Genomic DNA, 15604 nt, shown 5'->3' with positions numbered 1-15604 from the left:
ACCTAAGAGTCCCAGTAAACTCCTTATAAGGCTGAGAGGCCATCGCTCATGTCCCTGCTTTGAACTTGACCCTCTTACAAGATTTACATACTCTTTAATGATGGAATGATAGAGTGGTAGTATCCAATAGAATAGATAATGAAAATGTTCTATATTCTGTAAATGTCTATAGATGTCTATAAATGTCTACACATGTTCTATATTGGCCACTAGCCACAGGTAGCTGTTGTATACTTGAAATGTGGCTTATGTGACTGAAGAGCTGAATTTTCTATTTTAATTAATTGAAAATTTAAATTGCCTCATGTGGCTAGTCGTGGCCCATTGGACAGCACAGATGTATCTTATTGCTACTTAAAATGGGGTCCCCAGACCAGGAGCATTGCTGTCACCTGGGAACGTATTAGAACTGAGGACTCTCAGCCGGGCATGGTGGCTCACGCCTGTAATCCTAGCACTTTGGGAGGCCAACGCGGGTAGATCGTATGAGCTCAGGAGTTTGAGACTAGCCTGGGCAACACGGCGAAACCCTGACTACTAAAAAATACAAAAACTAGCCAGGCGTTGGGGGCGTGTGCCTGTAGTCCCAGCTACTCGGGAGGCTGAGACAGGATAATCACTTGAACTCAGGAGGCGGAGCTTGCAGTGAGCAGAGATCGCACCATTGCACTCCAGCCTGGGCGACAGAGTGAGACTCCATCTCCTTAAAAAAAAGAAAAGGGGACTGTCAGACCCATCTAGTTCTACTGAATTAGAGCTGCAGTTTAGCAAGATCCACAGGTAATTTCTATGCAACTCGAGTTTGAGAAGTACTGATACCTGGCTGAACATTGGAATCACATGGGGAGTTTTTAAAAAAATACTGCCACCTGGGTCCCACCCATAGTGATTCCGGTTTAATTGGAATTAGGTGTGGCTTGGGTATTGCGCTTTTTAAAACGCCCCCCAAGTAATTTTAGTTGTGTAGCAAGGACTAGTGATGGCTCAAGCTTTGCATGTATCTGAATCACCTGGAAATTTGGTAAAAATACAGAGGCCCAAGATCTTTTCCACCTCAGCAAGGCTGGGTCTCTGTATTAGCTTTCTACAGATTCTGATGCACATATTTTGGGTTTGAAAATCTGTGATGTAGAAGATTGTTTCCCACTTTGTTGGTAATTGGCATGTAAGCTAGAATGAAATGCCTTGCTGACGTTAAAGAAAATTGATGTATTACAGCTTTCAGTCGTATTTTAAATGAATGATTTTGTGAATACTTGTTTTTCACGAAACGTGCCACTTGGTGTTTGTACAATGTTTTTTGCTTGTAATTTTTATTTGTTGGTGAACTTCTTGTCTCTATGATAAGTTTTTCTCCCCCTTTGTGGGGAAAAAAATTTTTTTTTGTAGAGCTGGGGTCTCACTGTGTTGCCCAGGCTGGTCTTGAGCTACTGGCTTCAAGTAATCCTCCTGCCTTGGCCTCCCAAAGTGCTGGAATTACTTACGGGCGCGAGCCACTATGCCTGGCTCCTTTTTTTTTTTTTTTTTTTTTAATAGATAGAAGTATCATTAACGTTTTGGTCTTCAGAATTGCTAAGAAGTCTGTTAATGACAGCTGTTAGTTCATGGTCAACTTGCCAGTTCCTCAAGGTGCAAGTTGGAAAGCCTTGGGATCAGAATGTTCTGTAATATGGAAGTGTCTGAGATCAAGAAAAGCCCAACCTCCAGTTCTCTAGCACATCCCCAGTCAGTCAGATGCAGCATGTCAGCTGAGGGAGGTTGGCATGGAGGGATGGTATCAAGGTGTCTAGTACATTCAGATCCTAACTAATTCGAGGCTTTAGGATCAGTAGTGTTGCGTTCAGCATGATTCTATCTTAGGAGCTGGGAAAGGGAGTGTATAACCAGGTGACTCTCTTTCTTTATTTTAAAAAACGTGCTGTTAAGTTTTGTATCAGCTAAAACCTTTTGTTTTTGTGGTACAGAAACGTTTTGGTATGCTAGTGTGGCCAGCCTTTGTTAGGGCATGAGCTTATTAACTATTAGTTTCTGGGAAATGTGATAAGAATTGATGACGATTTGGAAAGTAGGAACAAATTAAAGTTCTCTACAGAAATTAATTGTCGTTAAAAATGTGTCACATGCTGGCCACACTGGCTCAAGCCTGTGATCCCAGCACTTTGGGAGTCCGAGGTGGGAGGATTGCTTGAGCCCAGGAGTTCAAGACTAGCTTGGGCAACATGGTGAAACCCCATCTTTATAAAAAATACACAAATTATCCAGGCGTGGTGGCGCATGCCTGTAATTTCAGCTACTTGGGAGGCTGAGGTGGGAGGATAGCTTGAGTCTGGGGAGGTCGAGGCTGCAGTGAGCCGTGATTATGCTGCTGTCCTGCAGCCTGGCCGACAGAGTAAGACCTTCTGTCAAAAAAAGAAAAAAAAAAAAAACATAGTGCCACGTAATTGTCTTCAACTTCAGTTTTAACCCTTGTGTTTTCTACAGTAAAATTTTAGGTGCAAAAAGAAGTATGCGTTGTTTTAACCCGTGATGTTTCAGAACTCACAGAGCGAGGCAGCAGCATTTGCTTTTGCTTTCCCTGCCCAGATAATGGAAAGTCTGAAATCGAAAGTAATTAAATGTGATGTTGGCAAACAGTCATAAACTTGTGTCTTCCTGGAGCGTAGGCTATGTAGTCTTTCTGGCAGCAGTAGCAAGGAAATAATGAGGTGAAAGCGCCCAGGAAAGAAGGCCCCATGAACACTGCAAAGACAGTTTGCTTGTTCTAAATGGAGGTTTCTCCTGGCAGGAAGGCTGTGACCCTGCTGAGCTGTGGAGAAACAGCTTGATAACCAGGGCTTTCCTGGGGCACCCTTTCTGGTGCACTTCAGAAGACCCTGGGCTGATGATTGTACTCTCTGAATTTCACTTAAAGCAAGACTAACTTCTCGGCAGCCTGATGCCAGGCTTGGAGGCAAACCCTCAGAAAACAGCTCCCCTCAGTGAGGGAGTGGGAGCCTGTTTGAATTAGTGTGGAGAATTCTCCAAGAACCCACAAACTGGGAGGCATTCTCATGGCGAGTCAGTGCAGCTCCTCTTACGTTTACCACAATTAAGGTGAGCATGAGAGCAGCCTGCCTCTCTTCTGTTCTCCCAGCCATGGAGGCAGGCTCCATTAAAAATGTGTTTTTCGGCCGGATGCAGTGGCTCACGCCTTTAATCCCAGCACTTTCAGAGGCTGCAGCGGGCAGATCACTTGAGGCCAGGTAGTTCAAGACCAACCTGGCCAACATGTTGAAACCTCATCTCTACTGAAAATACAAAAAATTGGCTGGGCGTGATGGTGCACGCCTGTAATCCTAGCTACTTGGAAGGGTGAGGCAAAAGAATCCCTTGAACCTGGGAGGCAGATGCTACAATGAGCTGAGATTACGCCACTGCACTGCAGAAAAACAACAACAACAAAAAACTTGCTTCCTACTGGTGGAGTAGGAATCAGTGGCCCACAGAGGCTAAGGTGGCAGTGGGAGTGAGAAGACCTCTCTTTACGTGTTCATGATCGGCCGAGGTGATGCTAGGATGGTTAGTGTGGAAAGAAGCAGTTGAGCACCATGTTTTGGCAAAATTCAAAGGCTAGGAGGTTCCCAAAGGCAAGGAGGGGGAGGCTGGTACCACAGGTCCAGGGCAGTGAGTTGAGTGGAAAGTCTGGGAAAGGTTTATGTGGGAAGCACAGGAGACTTTTACCCTATAGCCACGAAAGTCAGTTTCTTCCCAGCCTTGTGTTCCCTGCTTCATGACCAGGCAAGCACTTAAGTACGAAACTCAGAGGAGGGCAGACAGAAATGATGATAGCTGGGTAGAGAAGTAAGCCTTTTGGGGAGAGGTTATATTCAACAGGTGGGAGGAGAGGTTCCCCCCCACTTTTGAGGGAGGGGGGATCATTGGAAAGGCATGGAATCTAGTAGGAATTTGGTGTTTTGACATGAAATCTCTCTGACTTTGTTTTTGCCCTTTGGCTGTGTACCTAGTGTGTGTCAGTTCCTGGAGCTGTGTCAGAGCCCAGAAGGTGGCTTTGGAGGAGGCCCCGGTCAGTATCCACACCTTGCACCCACATATGCAGCAGTCAATGCATTGTGCATCATTGGCACCGAGGAGGCCTATGACGTCATTAACAGGTACAGCGAAAGCCAGCAGTGACAGAAACCCAAAGGAGTTCCCCACCTGCTGACACACACTGACTGTTGCCTCTCTTGCCCCTTTCCCTGTTTCTCAGAGAGAAGCTTCTTCAGTATTTGTACTCCCTGAAGCAACCTGACGGCTCCTTTCTCATGCATGTCGGAGGTGAGGTGGATGTGAGGTGAGTGGGGTTTTGCACAGGCTGCCACATCGGTTGACTCTAGAGCTCATCTGCCATTAGAGATGCTAAGCCTAAGGAACGTCATGGGGAAGCTGCCGCTTTGTCCCAGAATGACACATAGGATGACATGTCAGTGACACATCAGAATCATTCAGATGTGATGCAGATGTCCTCAGGTGTCATGATCACTTGACTTATTTTATGTAAATGTGAAAATATAAGACAGAAACAAATGCTTTTGTTTTAGAAATTAAAAATACATTTGTTTGGTATAAAATGATATACCACAATATAAATAACTGTATGGTGTAATGTATTCCTTCACTTCTCTGAGATAGGAAGGGAGGAGAAAGCCCAGCAGGGCCTTACTAAATACCTTCTGAGTGAGTTTGATGAAATCATGAGAATGTCTAACCCCTGAGGTCCTCCTAAGGCACATGAGAGTTTTTCTGGGAGGTGCAGAGAGCCTTGTGGACCAGGAGAGTGCAGTGCAATAAAATCACATTAACTGATTGGTGCCAGTGAGCTTGAAATTATTATTTTCCTCCATAATTGTCTGATGTACCAAACAAGTTGCTTCCTAACCTGGTATTTTACTTATGAGGCATACAGGGAATTCACTGAATAAGCCATTTCTCTAAGGCAGTGGCTCATTGAGATTTTATGCCATTTTCTTATTATTGAGTTGAGAAATACATTTTGTGAGGTTTCTATAGCAAAGCTGTCTTACTGCTTATGTGTAAATGGGGTTGCTTCTGCACAAGTTGATTAATACTCTGGCTTAAGCATCTGACTTAACCATTGGTTTGAAAGTATAGGGGAGGAAAAAAGCAGGAACATTGTGGAGCATAAAATACATTACAGATAATAGCAGGTAATCGGGCTGCAAAGGCCTTTAGTTCAAGATGTTCTTCTGTCTCTAACTATCTAATCCAATCAAAAAAATTAGATTAGGATCTGTATATACCAGTGAAGCCAGTAGAACTACTGAGGTAAATCAGTATGTGTTGATTCTTCTTTTTTTTTTTTTTTTTGAGACGGAGTCTCGCTCTGTCGCCCGGGCTGGAGTGCAGTGGCCGGATCTCAGCTCACTGCAAGCTCCACCTCCCGGGTTTACGCCATTCTCCTGCCTCAGCCTCCCGAGTAGCCGGAACTACAGGCGCCCACCACCTCGCCCGGCTAGTTTTTCTTATTTTTTAGTAGAGACGGGGTTTCACTGTGTTAGCCAGGATGGTCTCGATCTCCTGACCTCGTGATCCGCCTGTCTCGGCCTCCCAAAGTGCTGGGATTACAGGCTTGAGCCACCGCGCCCGGCCTGATTCTTCTTAAGGAAAATGTTAAAAGAGTTTTGTTCCCTTGTGGTCACTACATTTTCATTCCTGTTCTGTTGCTATTCCCCCAAAATATGCACAATCTTGAAACATAGCTTTTAAAAACGTAACTAAGATTATTAGGCAAAAGCGAACAAATCATAGCAAGATCCTTTTGGTATTTTATCATATACCTTTTGCAGCTATGATTATTTGCTGTCTTATTCATTCCAACACCAGTTCCCCCCTCCATGTTCTTTATTTATATGTTCTAGATAAATGCTAGGAAACTTCTCCAGTAAGACAGATTGGTTCCCCTGCCAAGCACTGTAGCCATATTCTTCCCTGACCTTTGCATTTTGGGTGATGCTCTGCCGTTCGTGCCCATGTTTCTATTTACATAAAGGATTAAAGATATAAATAATGGAGAAAAGCTTGTAGATTGCATCCGTTTTCCTTGGTTTGCCTGGTTTCTAGTACCCCGATTCCATCATTTTTCACTTGGCGTTTCTTTAATTGTCCTTTGCCTAGAAGCATCAGCCAGTCCTCAGGAGTGCTTGTTTGGGTGGATTTGACTTCGAGAGAAGCAGCAGTGACAGGGGAGAGTTTGACATCTGGAGACTAGCTTGCTGCCCTTCTGGGATAGACAGCAGTCTCTGGATGATCTTTCTGCTCTGTTACACTGCTGATAGTTTCAGAGATGAGCCTACTCAAGGTCTATAGCTCCAGTGTATTGTAAAAAATCAAATCACAGTGAACTCATAGCAAGCACCATTTTTTCTCAGTTCTTAAGAAAGGCAGGAGTCATTATTCCTGACCTCCTAATCTAGGTTATATAATCTGGAGCATTCTGTGAGGATAAGGTGGAGGCAGAGATCTAGCATTTGCAGAAGTTTGGTGAGAGAGCATGTGTTGTTCAAGAAAGGACAAGTTCAGTGTTGAAGTGTAGATGGTCTCGTGGGCAGGGGAGCAGTGGAGCTGGAGGGACAGGCTGGGAACAGGCCACAGAGGCCCTGAAATCTCCTATGGAGTCTGGAGTTTAGTGATGTGATCTGATTTGTATTTTCTTAGAAGTTTTCTAATTGCAGTGATGGATTGTAGTATTCCAATAAAAGCCCTCTGGTTTCAGGGCTGGAGGGACAGAGAGCAGGGAGACTGATCCAGGTCGAAGAAGGCTTGGATTTGGGTGATGGCAGCAAGGATGGAAAGTTAGTGGACAAATTCAAATTTGAGAGCTGCGATGACTGGATGGAGGGAAAGGGGGAGAAATACATGAAAAGGTTGTATTATGTTTCTTCCCTGTCTCAGTGTGAGACCTAGGATTCGTGTCTGCTGTCATCACGTCTTAGACCTCACTGGTGAGAGGCAAACTGTATTATAGGTTGCCTCCTACCTAACAAGTCACAATAGGATTCAAGAGCAAATGCATTTGAGCCTCCCTAAGAGGCCCACGACTGCAAGGAAATTAGATCAGATCTTCTAAATTAGCTGATGGTAGATGATCACATTTGGTATTGGCACTTGTGACTCTTGTGTACTCCCAATGCCTGCTGGTAGAACTAAACCTCCACTGTGCCTTTGGCTGCTAAAAATGCTAGTAGGATCATAATGCATGCAGCTTCTGCAGAGACTTCTTTGGAATACCTCAGTAAATTTGGCTTCATGTTATGTCTATAATGAGTAAGATGGAAACCAGGGCCGAGCGTGGTGGCTCATGTCTGTAATCTCAGTATTTTGAGAGGCTGAGATGAGAGAATCACTTGAGGCCAGGAGTTCAAGACCAACCTGGGCAACATAGCAAGACTCTGTCTCTACAAAACATTTTAAAAAAATTAGCCAGGTGTGGTGGCATGCATCTGTAGCCCCAGCTGCTTAGGAGGCTGAGGCAAGATCAGTTGAGCCCAGGAGTTTGAGGTTGCAATAAGCCTTGATAGCGCCACTGCACTGCAGCCTAGGCAACAAAGCGAGATCCTATCTAAAAAAAAAAAAAAAAAAAGAGGATATGGAAACTAGGCCCTTCTTTTATGTTTCTTAGGAGCCCTTAGGAAAAGAATTTTTGTTTGTTTGTTTTGTTTTGAAATGGAGTTTCTTTCTGTTGCCCAGGCAGGAGTGCAGTGGTGGGATCTTGGCTCACTGCAACCTCTGTCTCGGGTTCAAACGATTCTCCTGCCTCAGTCTCCCAAGTAACTGGGATTACAGGCACGTGCCACCATGCCCAGCTAATTTTTGTATTTTTTGTAGAGACGAGGTCTCATCATGTTGGCCAGGCTGATCTCAAACTCTTGACCTCAAATAATCCACCTGCCTTAGCCTCCCAAAGTGCTGATTACAGTCGTGAACTACCACACCTGGCCAGGAGAAGGATTTTTGAGCAGAATTCAAACCAATGATTTTTGTCTTCCCCGTGCTGGGTATTTGAAAAAACCATAGAGGGGAAGGAAAGGCAGTCTATATGTGTATTCCATGACAGAGGGAGAAGCTGAAATAAAATATGCCCCAAGAAGAATTAGGGCGGGGAAGATAGAATAGCAAGAATGATCCCAAATCAAGTATAATGATTTTTTTTGTTTGTTTTGGGTTTTTTTTTTTTTTTTTTTTAGACAGAGTCTTGCTCTGTTGCCCAGGCTGGTGTACAGTGGCGCGATCTTGGCTCACTGCAAGCTCCACCTCTGTTTTGGGTTTTTTTGAGACAGAGTCTCACTTTGTCTCCCAGGCTGGAGTGCAGTGGCACTATCTTGGCTCACTGCAACCCCCGCCTCCCAGGTTCAAGTGATTCTCCTACGTCAGCCTCCCGAGTAGCTGGGACTACAGGCGTGCGCCACCATGTCCAGCTAATTTTTGCATTTTTAGTGGAGATGGGGTTTTGCAATATTGTTCAGGTTGGTCTTGAACTCCTGGCCTCGTGACCGTGCCCAGCCTAATAATGTTTTTTTTTTTTTTAAAAAATAGCCTGGGCGTGGTGGCTTATGCCTGTAATCCCAGCACTTTGGGAGGCTGAGGCAGGTGGATTGCTTGAGGTCGGGAATTTGAAACCAGCCTAGCCAACATGGCAAAACACCATCTCCACTAAAAACACAAAAGTAAGCCATGCATGGTGGCATGCGCCTGTAATCCCAGCTACTTGGGAGGCTGATACAGAATTGCTTGAACCCAGGAGGCGGAGGTTTCAGTGAGCTGAGATCATACCACTGCACTGCACCCTGAGCGACAGAGTGAGACCCTGTCTCAATAAAAACCAAAACAAAAGCAAAACAAAAAGTATAGACATACGCCTTTTTCATTTAACGTGTGTGTCTGTGTGTATACTGGTGAGAAGTTTGAAATCAAGCCTCTTTTCTCCCTCTAGAGGTTTAAGGACTGTATTGAAGTGGACTCACCTATTCCTATTCTTGTTTGGTATATTACAATTTGGTGGCCTGTTTTGCAGTTTATCTGTTGCAGTAAAAGTATAGTTAATCTTTAACATGTCAAGGCTGTAAACAGAAATCCTGAATCTGAAACAGTACTAACATCCAAATGAATGATATCAGAAGTACCTGAATGATACCATAGATTTATGGCAACCATTATAGGTCTTTGAAAGAAGGGCTGAATCCACTTTTGACATGAATTGATACGGCTGTTATTTCCTCTGATGTAGATTGGACCATGTGGAGGTAGGGAGAATAGAATGTCATGTTCTTTCACTGAAGCCATGCCGTGAGCAACTCTATCCAAATAGAATGTCACACCTCTCAGTTGGAGACCCAGGAGGACTGACCGTGTGCCAAGAGTGAGGACAGGAGGTGATTACAGCTTACTAGGCAAGGCGAGCAGTCCACCCGCGGAGTTCACTGAGCCGCGTTAGCTCTTCCATAGAGCTTAATGTGTTTCCTGTTTCTGTCTTTCCAGAAGCGCATACTGTGCCGCCTCCGTAGCCTCGCTGACCAACATCATCACTCCAGACCTCTTTGAGGGCACTGCTGAGTGGATAGCAAGGTGAGAGAAACCAGGGTTTCTCCTGGCCTCTTGGAGAGCAGGTGGTCACGACACTACTTCAGAAAAATAAGGAAAATACAGAGGGACTTGGAAGGGAGTACAAAATCACAGGAGATCCATTAGGGTTATCTAATGATTTTTTTAAGTACTTAAAATGTCTTCTTTTTTCCAAACTTTCTTTAATGTTATATTATATTTTAGATTGGCAAGGATAAAACAAACCTTGGTAAACAATATTAGTGAGAGCCTGAACTGATTTAACCAGTTTTTAGAGCAATTTGACAATATATCAAAGGGGCCCTTGCGCAGGACCCAGTAATTCCACTCCCAAAGAAACCCTCGCACACACGAATGGGAGAGAGGAGCGCAGGACTTGTTTATAAGAGCCAAAAGCTGGACACGGATTCAGTGCTCATAAGCACGAGATGGTAAGTGTGGTATAGTTGCATCAGAATATAATGAAACTGTCAAAATGAATGAACTAGAGTTACATGGATCAATACGGAAAAATCTCTATGTTGAACTGAAAGAATGAAAAGAAAAAAATACAGAAAACCATACAGATTAGCACATTTACTTAAAATTTGAAACATGCAAGAGAATTCTGTATTGTTTCTGAGAAGAATCATGTAATAATATAAAAACATGCATATGAAAGATAAACACCAAATTTAGCATGGTGATTCCTGCTCGGGGGAGAGCAAAGGAAATGAGATAAGTCTGCATAGGAGACTTCAGCTATAATCATTAACAACAACAAAGACCTGAAGGGTATATGGCTAATTCTAAGCTAGGTATTAGATACATGTATGTTCTATATTTTATTTGCTGTACTTTCCTGGATGCTTCAAATATTTCATAATTAAAAAAAAAACATGCCGGGTGCGGTGGCTCATGCCTGTAATCCCAGCACTTTGGGAGGCTGAGGTGGGCGGATCACGAGGTCAGGAGATTGAGACCATCCTGGCTAACATGGTGAAACCCCGTCTCTACTAAAAATATAAAACGTTAATTGGGCGAGGTGGTGGGCGCCTGTAGTTCCAGCTATTCGGAAGGCTGAGGCAGGAGAATGGTGTGAACCCGGGAGGTGGAGCTTGCAGTGAGCGGAGATCGCACCACTGCACTCCAGCCTGGGTGACAGAGCAAGACTCTGTCTCAAAAAAAAAAAAAAAAAAAAGCAAAAGGTATAGTAGACACATATATACTATGATGGAATGATAGCCAAGCTGAGATACTGTTTTAGTTAAAACATTTTTGTTTTTATCAAAGTAGCATGTCTTACCATAGAAATATAATTTACAGTGACACCAGATGATATGCTGAGATCATATTTCCTTTTTTGTATGAGTTTCATTTTCCTGGAGTTAATGGATATATCATGAATGTACTTAGGAATTCCTTCCCAAATTGTCTGTCAGAGCTATAAAAAAATTACTCTAAACGTAGTCAAACCTTTCAGGTAACCTGCCTCTGTGCACGCGTGCGTTTTGAGTCACCCCTCTTGGAGCCCTCTGCCCTCCTGCTTCAGTCTGGACAGATTGCTCTCAGCTTGCTGCACAGCAGGCATTCCGAAGCTTCCTTTCAGCATGAAATTCACTTCACTTGTCTCCTTTGTTGAAGTCCCTGTCCTCCTTTTTCTTCGTTATTTTCGTGAAGCATTGTACTCCAACAGATCCCAACAAAGGGCACCTGGGAGATACATTTTAATATCTTGCATGTATCTGTGTTCTAATCTCACACTTAATTATTTGGTTAGAGATTTCTAAATTGGAAATGGTATAAACTGTATTCTTTCTGAATTTTGTAAACATTGCTTCGTTATCTTCTAGCTTCCAATGTCATTGTGAATAAGGCTGATAATAGTAACCAGAGTTCGTTGAGGACTATGTCATGCTCAGTGGTAAGGTAGCTATAGTTGAGAGCTGGAGAGTAGGCACTGCCTGTGTTTGGTTCTCTTTTATATTTTGTGTTTCTCCGCTGAGATTTCCCATCTTTTTATTCTTTTTGAGTGTATTTTTGTTCACTTTGCTGTGGTAAGTATGTAATTATAACGTCTGCTTTAAATTGCTTGTCTGGGAATTTCCACATTTGTGTGTCCTAGAGTTGGCATGTCAGCTCCATGAGTCTTCCTGTGCCGCGTGATGTTGTGTTGTGTCCTGGACATTGTGATATGATGGTGGAGGTGTCATACAACAGAACGGTATGGATTCTGGTGGTTTGTCCTGAAGGGTGTTGATGTTTTCAGTTTAGCAGGCAGTCAACTTGGTCAGACTCAAGCTGCAAACTGTCACTCCTGCAGCAGCTCAGAGCTCAGTTCTTCTTGGAAGTTGCTTTGTTTCCCCAGCACGTATGCGGAAAGTTGAACTGAGTTTAAATGCAGAATTTGGGATTTTTCTTCTTTGACTTTCCTGTTTCTGGATTCATTCTCAGTTTCTGGCAGCCTGCATCTTCCTGCCAGAAGGATGGTTGGCTTCCCATTAGAGCGTTGGCTGCTTGCCGCTGACCCCTGACCCCTGGCCTGCTGCTGCCACCCTGGGCTACGGCTGCCATCCTGAGGGCAAACCAGAGAGAAAAAGTTGTGGGGGAAGGGAGGGACTAACTGTGTGCTGTTCTCTGTTCCAAGTTTCAAACTCCACCAAAATTTGCCTGCCTTGTTTCAGTCAGCTGAGCCCTCAGGAAGCTGTTTTTTTGTATTTTGTTCAGCGCACAGCTGTCGTTTGCAGGAGGGTTGATTGATTAGGCACAGCCTAGACACGGAACTCAGACAGCCTGGGTTTGATTTCCAGTTTTGCCCTTTCTTTCCTCTTCTCTTCCTTCTTTCTTCCTCTCTTTATCTCTCTTTCATCTCTCTCTCGCTTGCTTGCTTGCTTTCCTTCCTTCTTTTCTTTTCTTTTCTTTTCTTTTGTCTTGCTCTGTTGCACAAGCTGGAGTATAGTGGCGTGATCCCAGCTTGCTGCAGCCACCATCTCCTGGGCTCAAGCAGTCCTTCCATCTCAACCTCCCAAGTAGCTGGAACAACAGGCACGTGCCACCATAACCAGCTAATGTTTTTTTAAAAAATTGTAGAGATGGGGTCTGTCTGTGTTACCCAGGTGGGGCTTGAACTTCTGGGCTCAGGCCATCCACACACCTTGACCTCCCAAAGTTCAAGGATTATAGGCATGAGCCACTGCACCTGGCTTTTTTTTTTTTTTCTTTGAAGACAGGGTCTTGCTTTGTTGCCCTGGCTGAATTGCAGTGATACAATCACAGCTCACTGCAGCCTTGACCTCCTGGGCTCAAGCAGTCTTCCTACCTCAGCCTCGTGAGTAGCAGAGACCACAGGTGTGCACCACAATGCCTAGCTAATTTTTAAAATGTCTTGTAAAGACAGAGTCTGTGTTGCCCAGGCTGGTCTTGAACTCCTGGTTTCAAACAGTCTTCCTGCCTCAGCCCCCCAAAGTGCTGGAATTAAGGTATGCCATTTCTGATTAGCTTGTGCTTGTACAAGTTATTCCACTGTTCTGTGTCATAGTTTCCTTATATGTCAAGTGGTGGGATACTGAATTTAATTAATTTAATTTAATTAATTTATTATTTGAAACAGGGTCTCACTTTGTCACCCAGGCTGGAGTGCAGTGGTGTGAGTGCAAGGCTCACTGCAGCCTTGACCTCCTGGGTTCAAGTGATCCTCCTGCCTCAGCTTTCCAAGTAACCAGGACTGCAGGTGTATGCCACCACACCTGCCTAATTTTTGTGTTTTTGGTAGAGATGGAGTTTTTCCATGTTGCCCAGGCTGGTCTTAAACCCCTGAGCTCAAGCAATCCACCTGCCTCAGCTTCCCAAAGTGCTGGGATTACAAGTGTGAGCCACCACACCCAGCCTTTCAATTTTGTATTAAGCTGAAATACAAAGAAGTCAAGTGGATTCCACTGTGCTGTACTACCTGGCAGTGCCATAGTGATTCTTAATTCTCTGTATGGTTTTTTTTTTTGTCTGTCTCTCTTTCTCTATCCCCATCCTGTCCTTCTTTAGAGGCTTGGAATCTTGATTCTTTTTTGTATGTGATGGAATCTTGATCTGTCACCCAGGCTGGAGTGCAGTGGCATAATCTTAGCTCACTGCAACCTCAGATGCCTGCCACCATGCCCAGCTAATTTTCGCATTTTTAGTAGAGATGGGGTTTTGCCATATTGAGCGGGCTGGTCTCAAACTCCTGACCTCAAATGATCCTCCTGCCTTGGTCTTCCAAAGTGCTGGGATTACAGACATGAGCCACTGTACCTGGCCAGCCTCTTTTTAAAAATATGACATCCCATTAGTACATTTGATTGTCTGACGTTTAAAAATACTTTGAGGCTGGGCATGGTGACTCAGTCCTGTAATCACAACACTTTGGGAGGCTGAGGCGGGCAGATCACGAGGTCAGGAGTTCGAGACCAGCATGGCCAACATGGTGAAACCCGGCCTCTACAAAATATACAAAAAATTAGCCGGGCATGGTGGCGGGTGCCTGTAATCCCAGCTACTCGCGAGGCTGAGGCAGGAGAATTGCTTGAACCCAGGAGGCAGAGGTTGCAGTGAGCCAAGATCGCACCATTGCACTCCAGCCCGGGTGACAGTGTGAGACTCTATCTCAAAATCAATCAATGAATAAAAAAGAATAAAAATACTTCCAGGCGCAGTGGCTTACACCTGTAATCCCAGCACTTTGGGAGGCCAAGGCAGGCAGAACACGAGGCCAGGAGTTCAAGACCAGCCTGACCAACATGGTGAAACCCTGTCTCTGCTAAAAATACAAAAATTAGCCGGGCATGGTGGCGTGCACCTGTAATCCCAGCTACTCAGGAGGCTGAGGCAGGAGAATCACTTGAACCCAGGAGGCGGAGGTTGCAGTGAGCCAAGATTGTGCCATTGCACTCCAGCCTCGGCAACAGAGCGAGACTCTGTCTCAAAAATAAATACATAAAAATAAAAATACTTCATTGCATGGTTTCTATCTCTAATCCTTCTTCTTATACTTTGAGAGATTCTCTTAGTATTTATCGTCTAATCCTCTTGTTTTTATTTTTATAATCCTATTTTTAGTTTTCTTCCCTGACTACTTTTACTTCCTGAGTACTTTTTTATATACTCTCTTGTTTTCTGGGGATATTTTGTCCTCTCAGTAGTCTTACTTCATATAATATTTTATCTAAAGATACAACTTTAAAAAGTTTTCTTTTGCTCCGTGTCTTATTTCCTCCAGTTTATTTTTGTTTGTTTTGGTCTCCTTCTCTTTCATAGTAGAGACTGCAGTCAAATGTCTGGTACTCTACAGCTGTCTGTTCATTTTTAAGGGTCCAGCACTGAAAAGCTGCTGGAGAGCTCTGTGAGGGTGGGCAGGATCAAGCCATTCATTGGGGAATTCTCAAAGCAGTATCTGTAGGGTTTTTCCCTTGGGCTTATCAGTTCCCTCGGAGAGGAATCTTCTAAATCCTGCTTGGAGTATGAAAATGGCAGCCTTGTGTGAAATACACAAGGGAATGGGGCTGGGGGTATTGTGTTCAGTTTGCTGACTCTCACGTAATCCCGTTGGGTGCAGTGTTCCCTCCTCCTCTTAGCTTGTTGGATATTCTGGAACTCAGCTCTGAAACTTCCCATCTTCTGCTGGATTTGAGTAGGGGACTTACATAAGTTTGCAACCAACAAACTTGGTTCAAACGCATTCCACTTTGTGGAGGTTCCCTGTATCTCTAATCCTGGAGCCTTTTATTGGAGCACGTCACCTTGCTTTTTGTTGCCCCTCTCCCATCCCTACCATTTGGGTAGGGAAGGTTTCTCTATTCTACTAAGTCAGTTATTTCTTGTCCTTGTGTTAGTCCATTTTGTGTCACTATAAAGGAATACCTGAGGCTGGGTAACTTAGAAAGAAAAGAGGTTTATTTGGCTCATGGTTTTGCAGGCTGTTAAGAAGCCATCGCCACCTGACCTAATTATAATTTTTAAAAATAACGTTTATTTT

The 15604-nt window shown here is 44.1% G+C and overlaps 1 protein-coding gene across 2 annotated transcripts in view; it reads left to right on the top strand.

Moving 5' to 3' along the window:
- The window catches only part of FNTB (farnesyltransferase, CAAX box, beta), a 76712-nt gene that overhangs the window by 37338 nt on the left and 23770 nt on the right, over positions 1-15604 (top strand). For both annotated transcript variants that reach the window (XM_023232420.2, XM_023232429.2), the window contains exons 5-7: positions 4005-4151; positions 4250-4333; positions 9535-9621. In XM_023232420.2, the coding sequence (XP_023088188.1) occupies positions 4005-4151; positions 4250-4333; positions 9535-9621 (318 nt within the window). The remainder of the gene's footprint in view (positions 1-4004; positions 4152-4249; positions 4334-9534; positions 9622-15604) is intronic.

The sequence above is a fragment of the Piliocolobus tephrosceles genome, chromosome 6, assembly GCF_002776525.5.
Source record: "Piliocolobus tephrosceles isolate RC106 chromosome 6, ASM277652v3, whole genome shotgun sequence".
Lineage (NCBI taxonomy): Eukaryota > Metazoa > Chordata > Mammalia > Primates > Cercopithecidae > Piliocolobus > Piliocolobus tephrosceles.
This window is presented reverse-complemented; position numbering and strand designations above follow the sequence as displayed.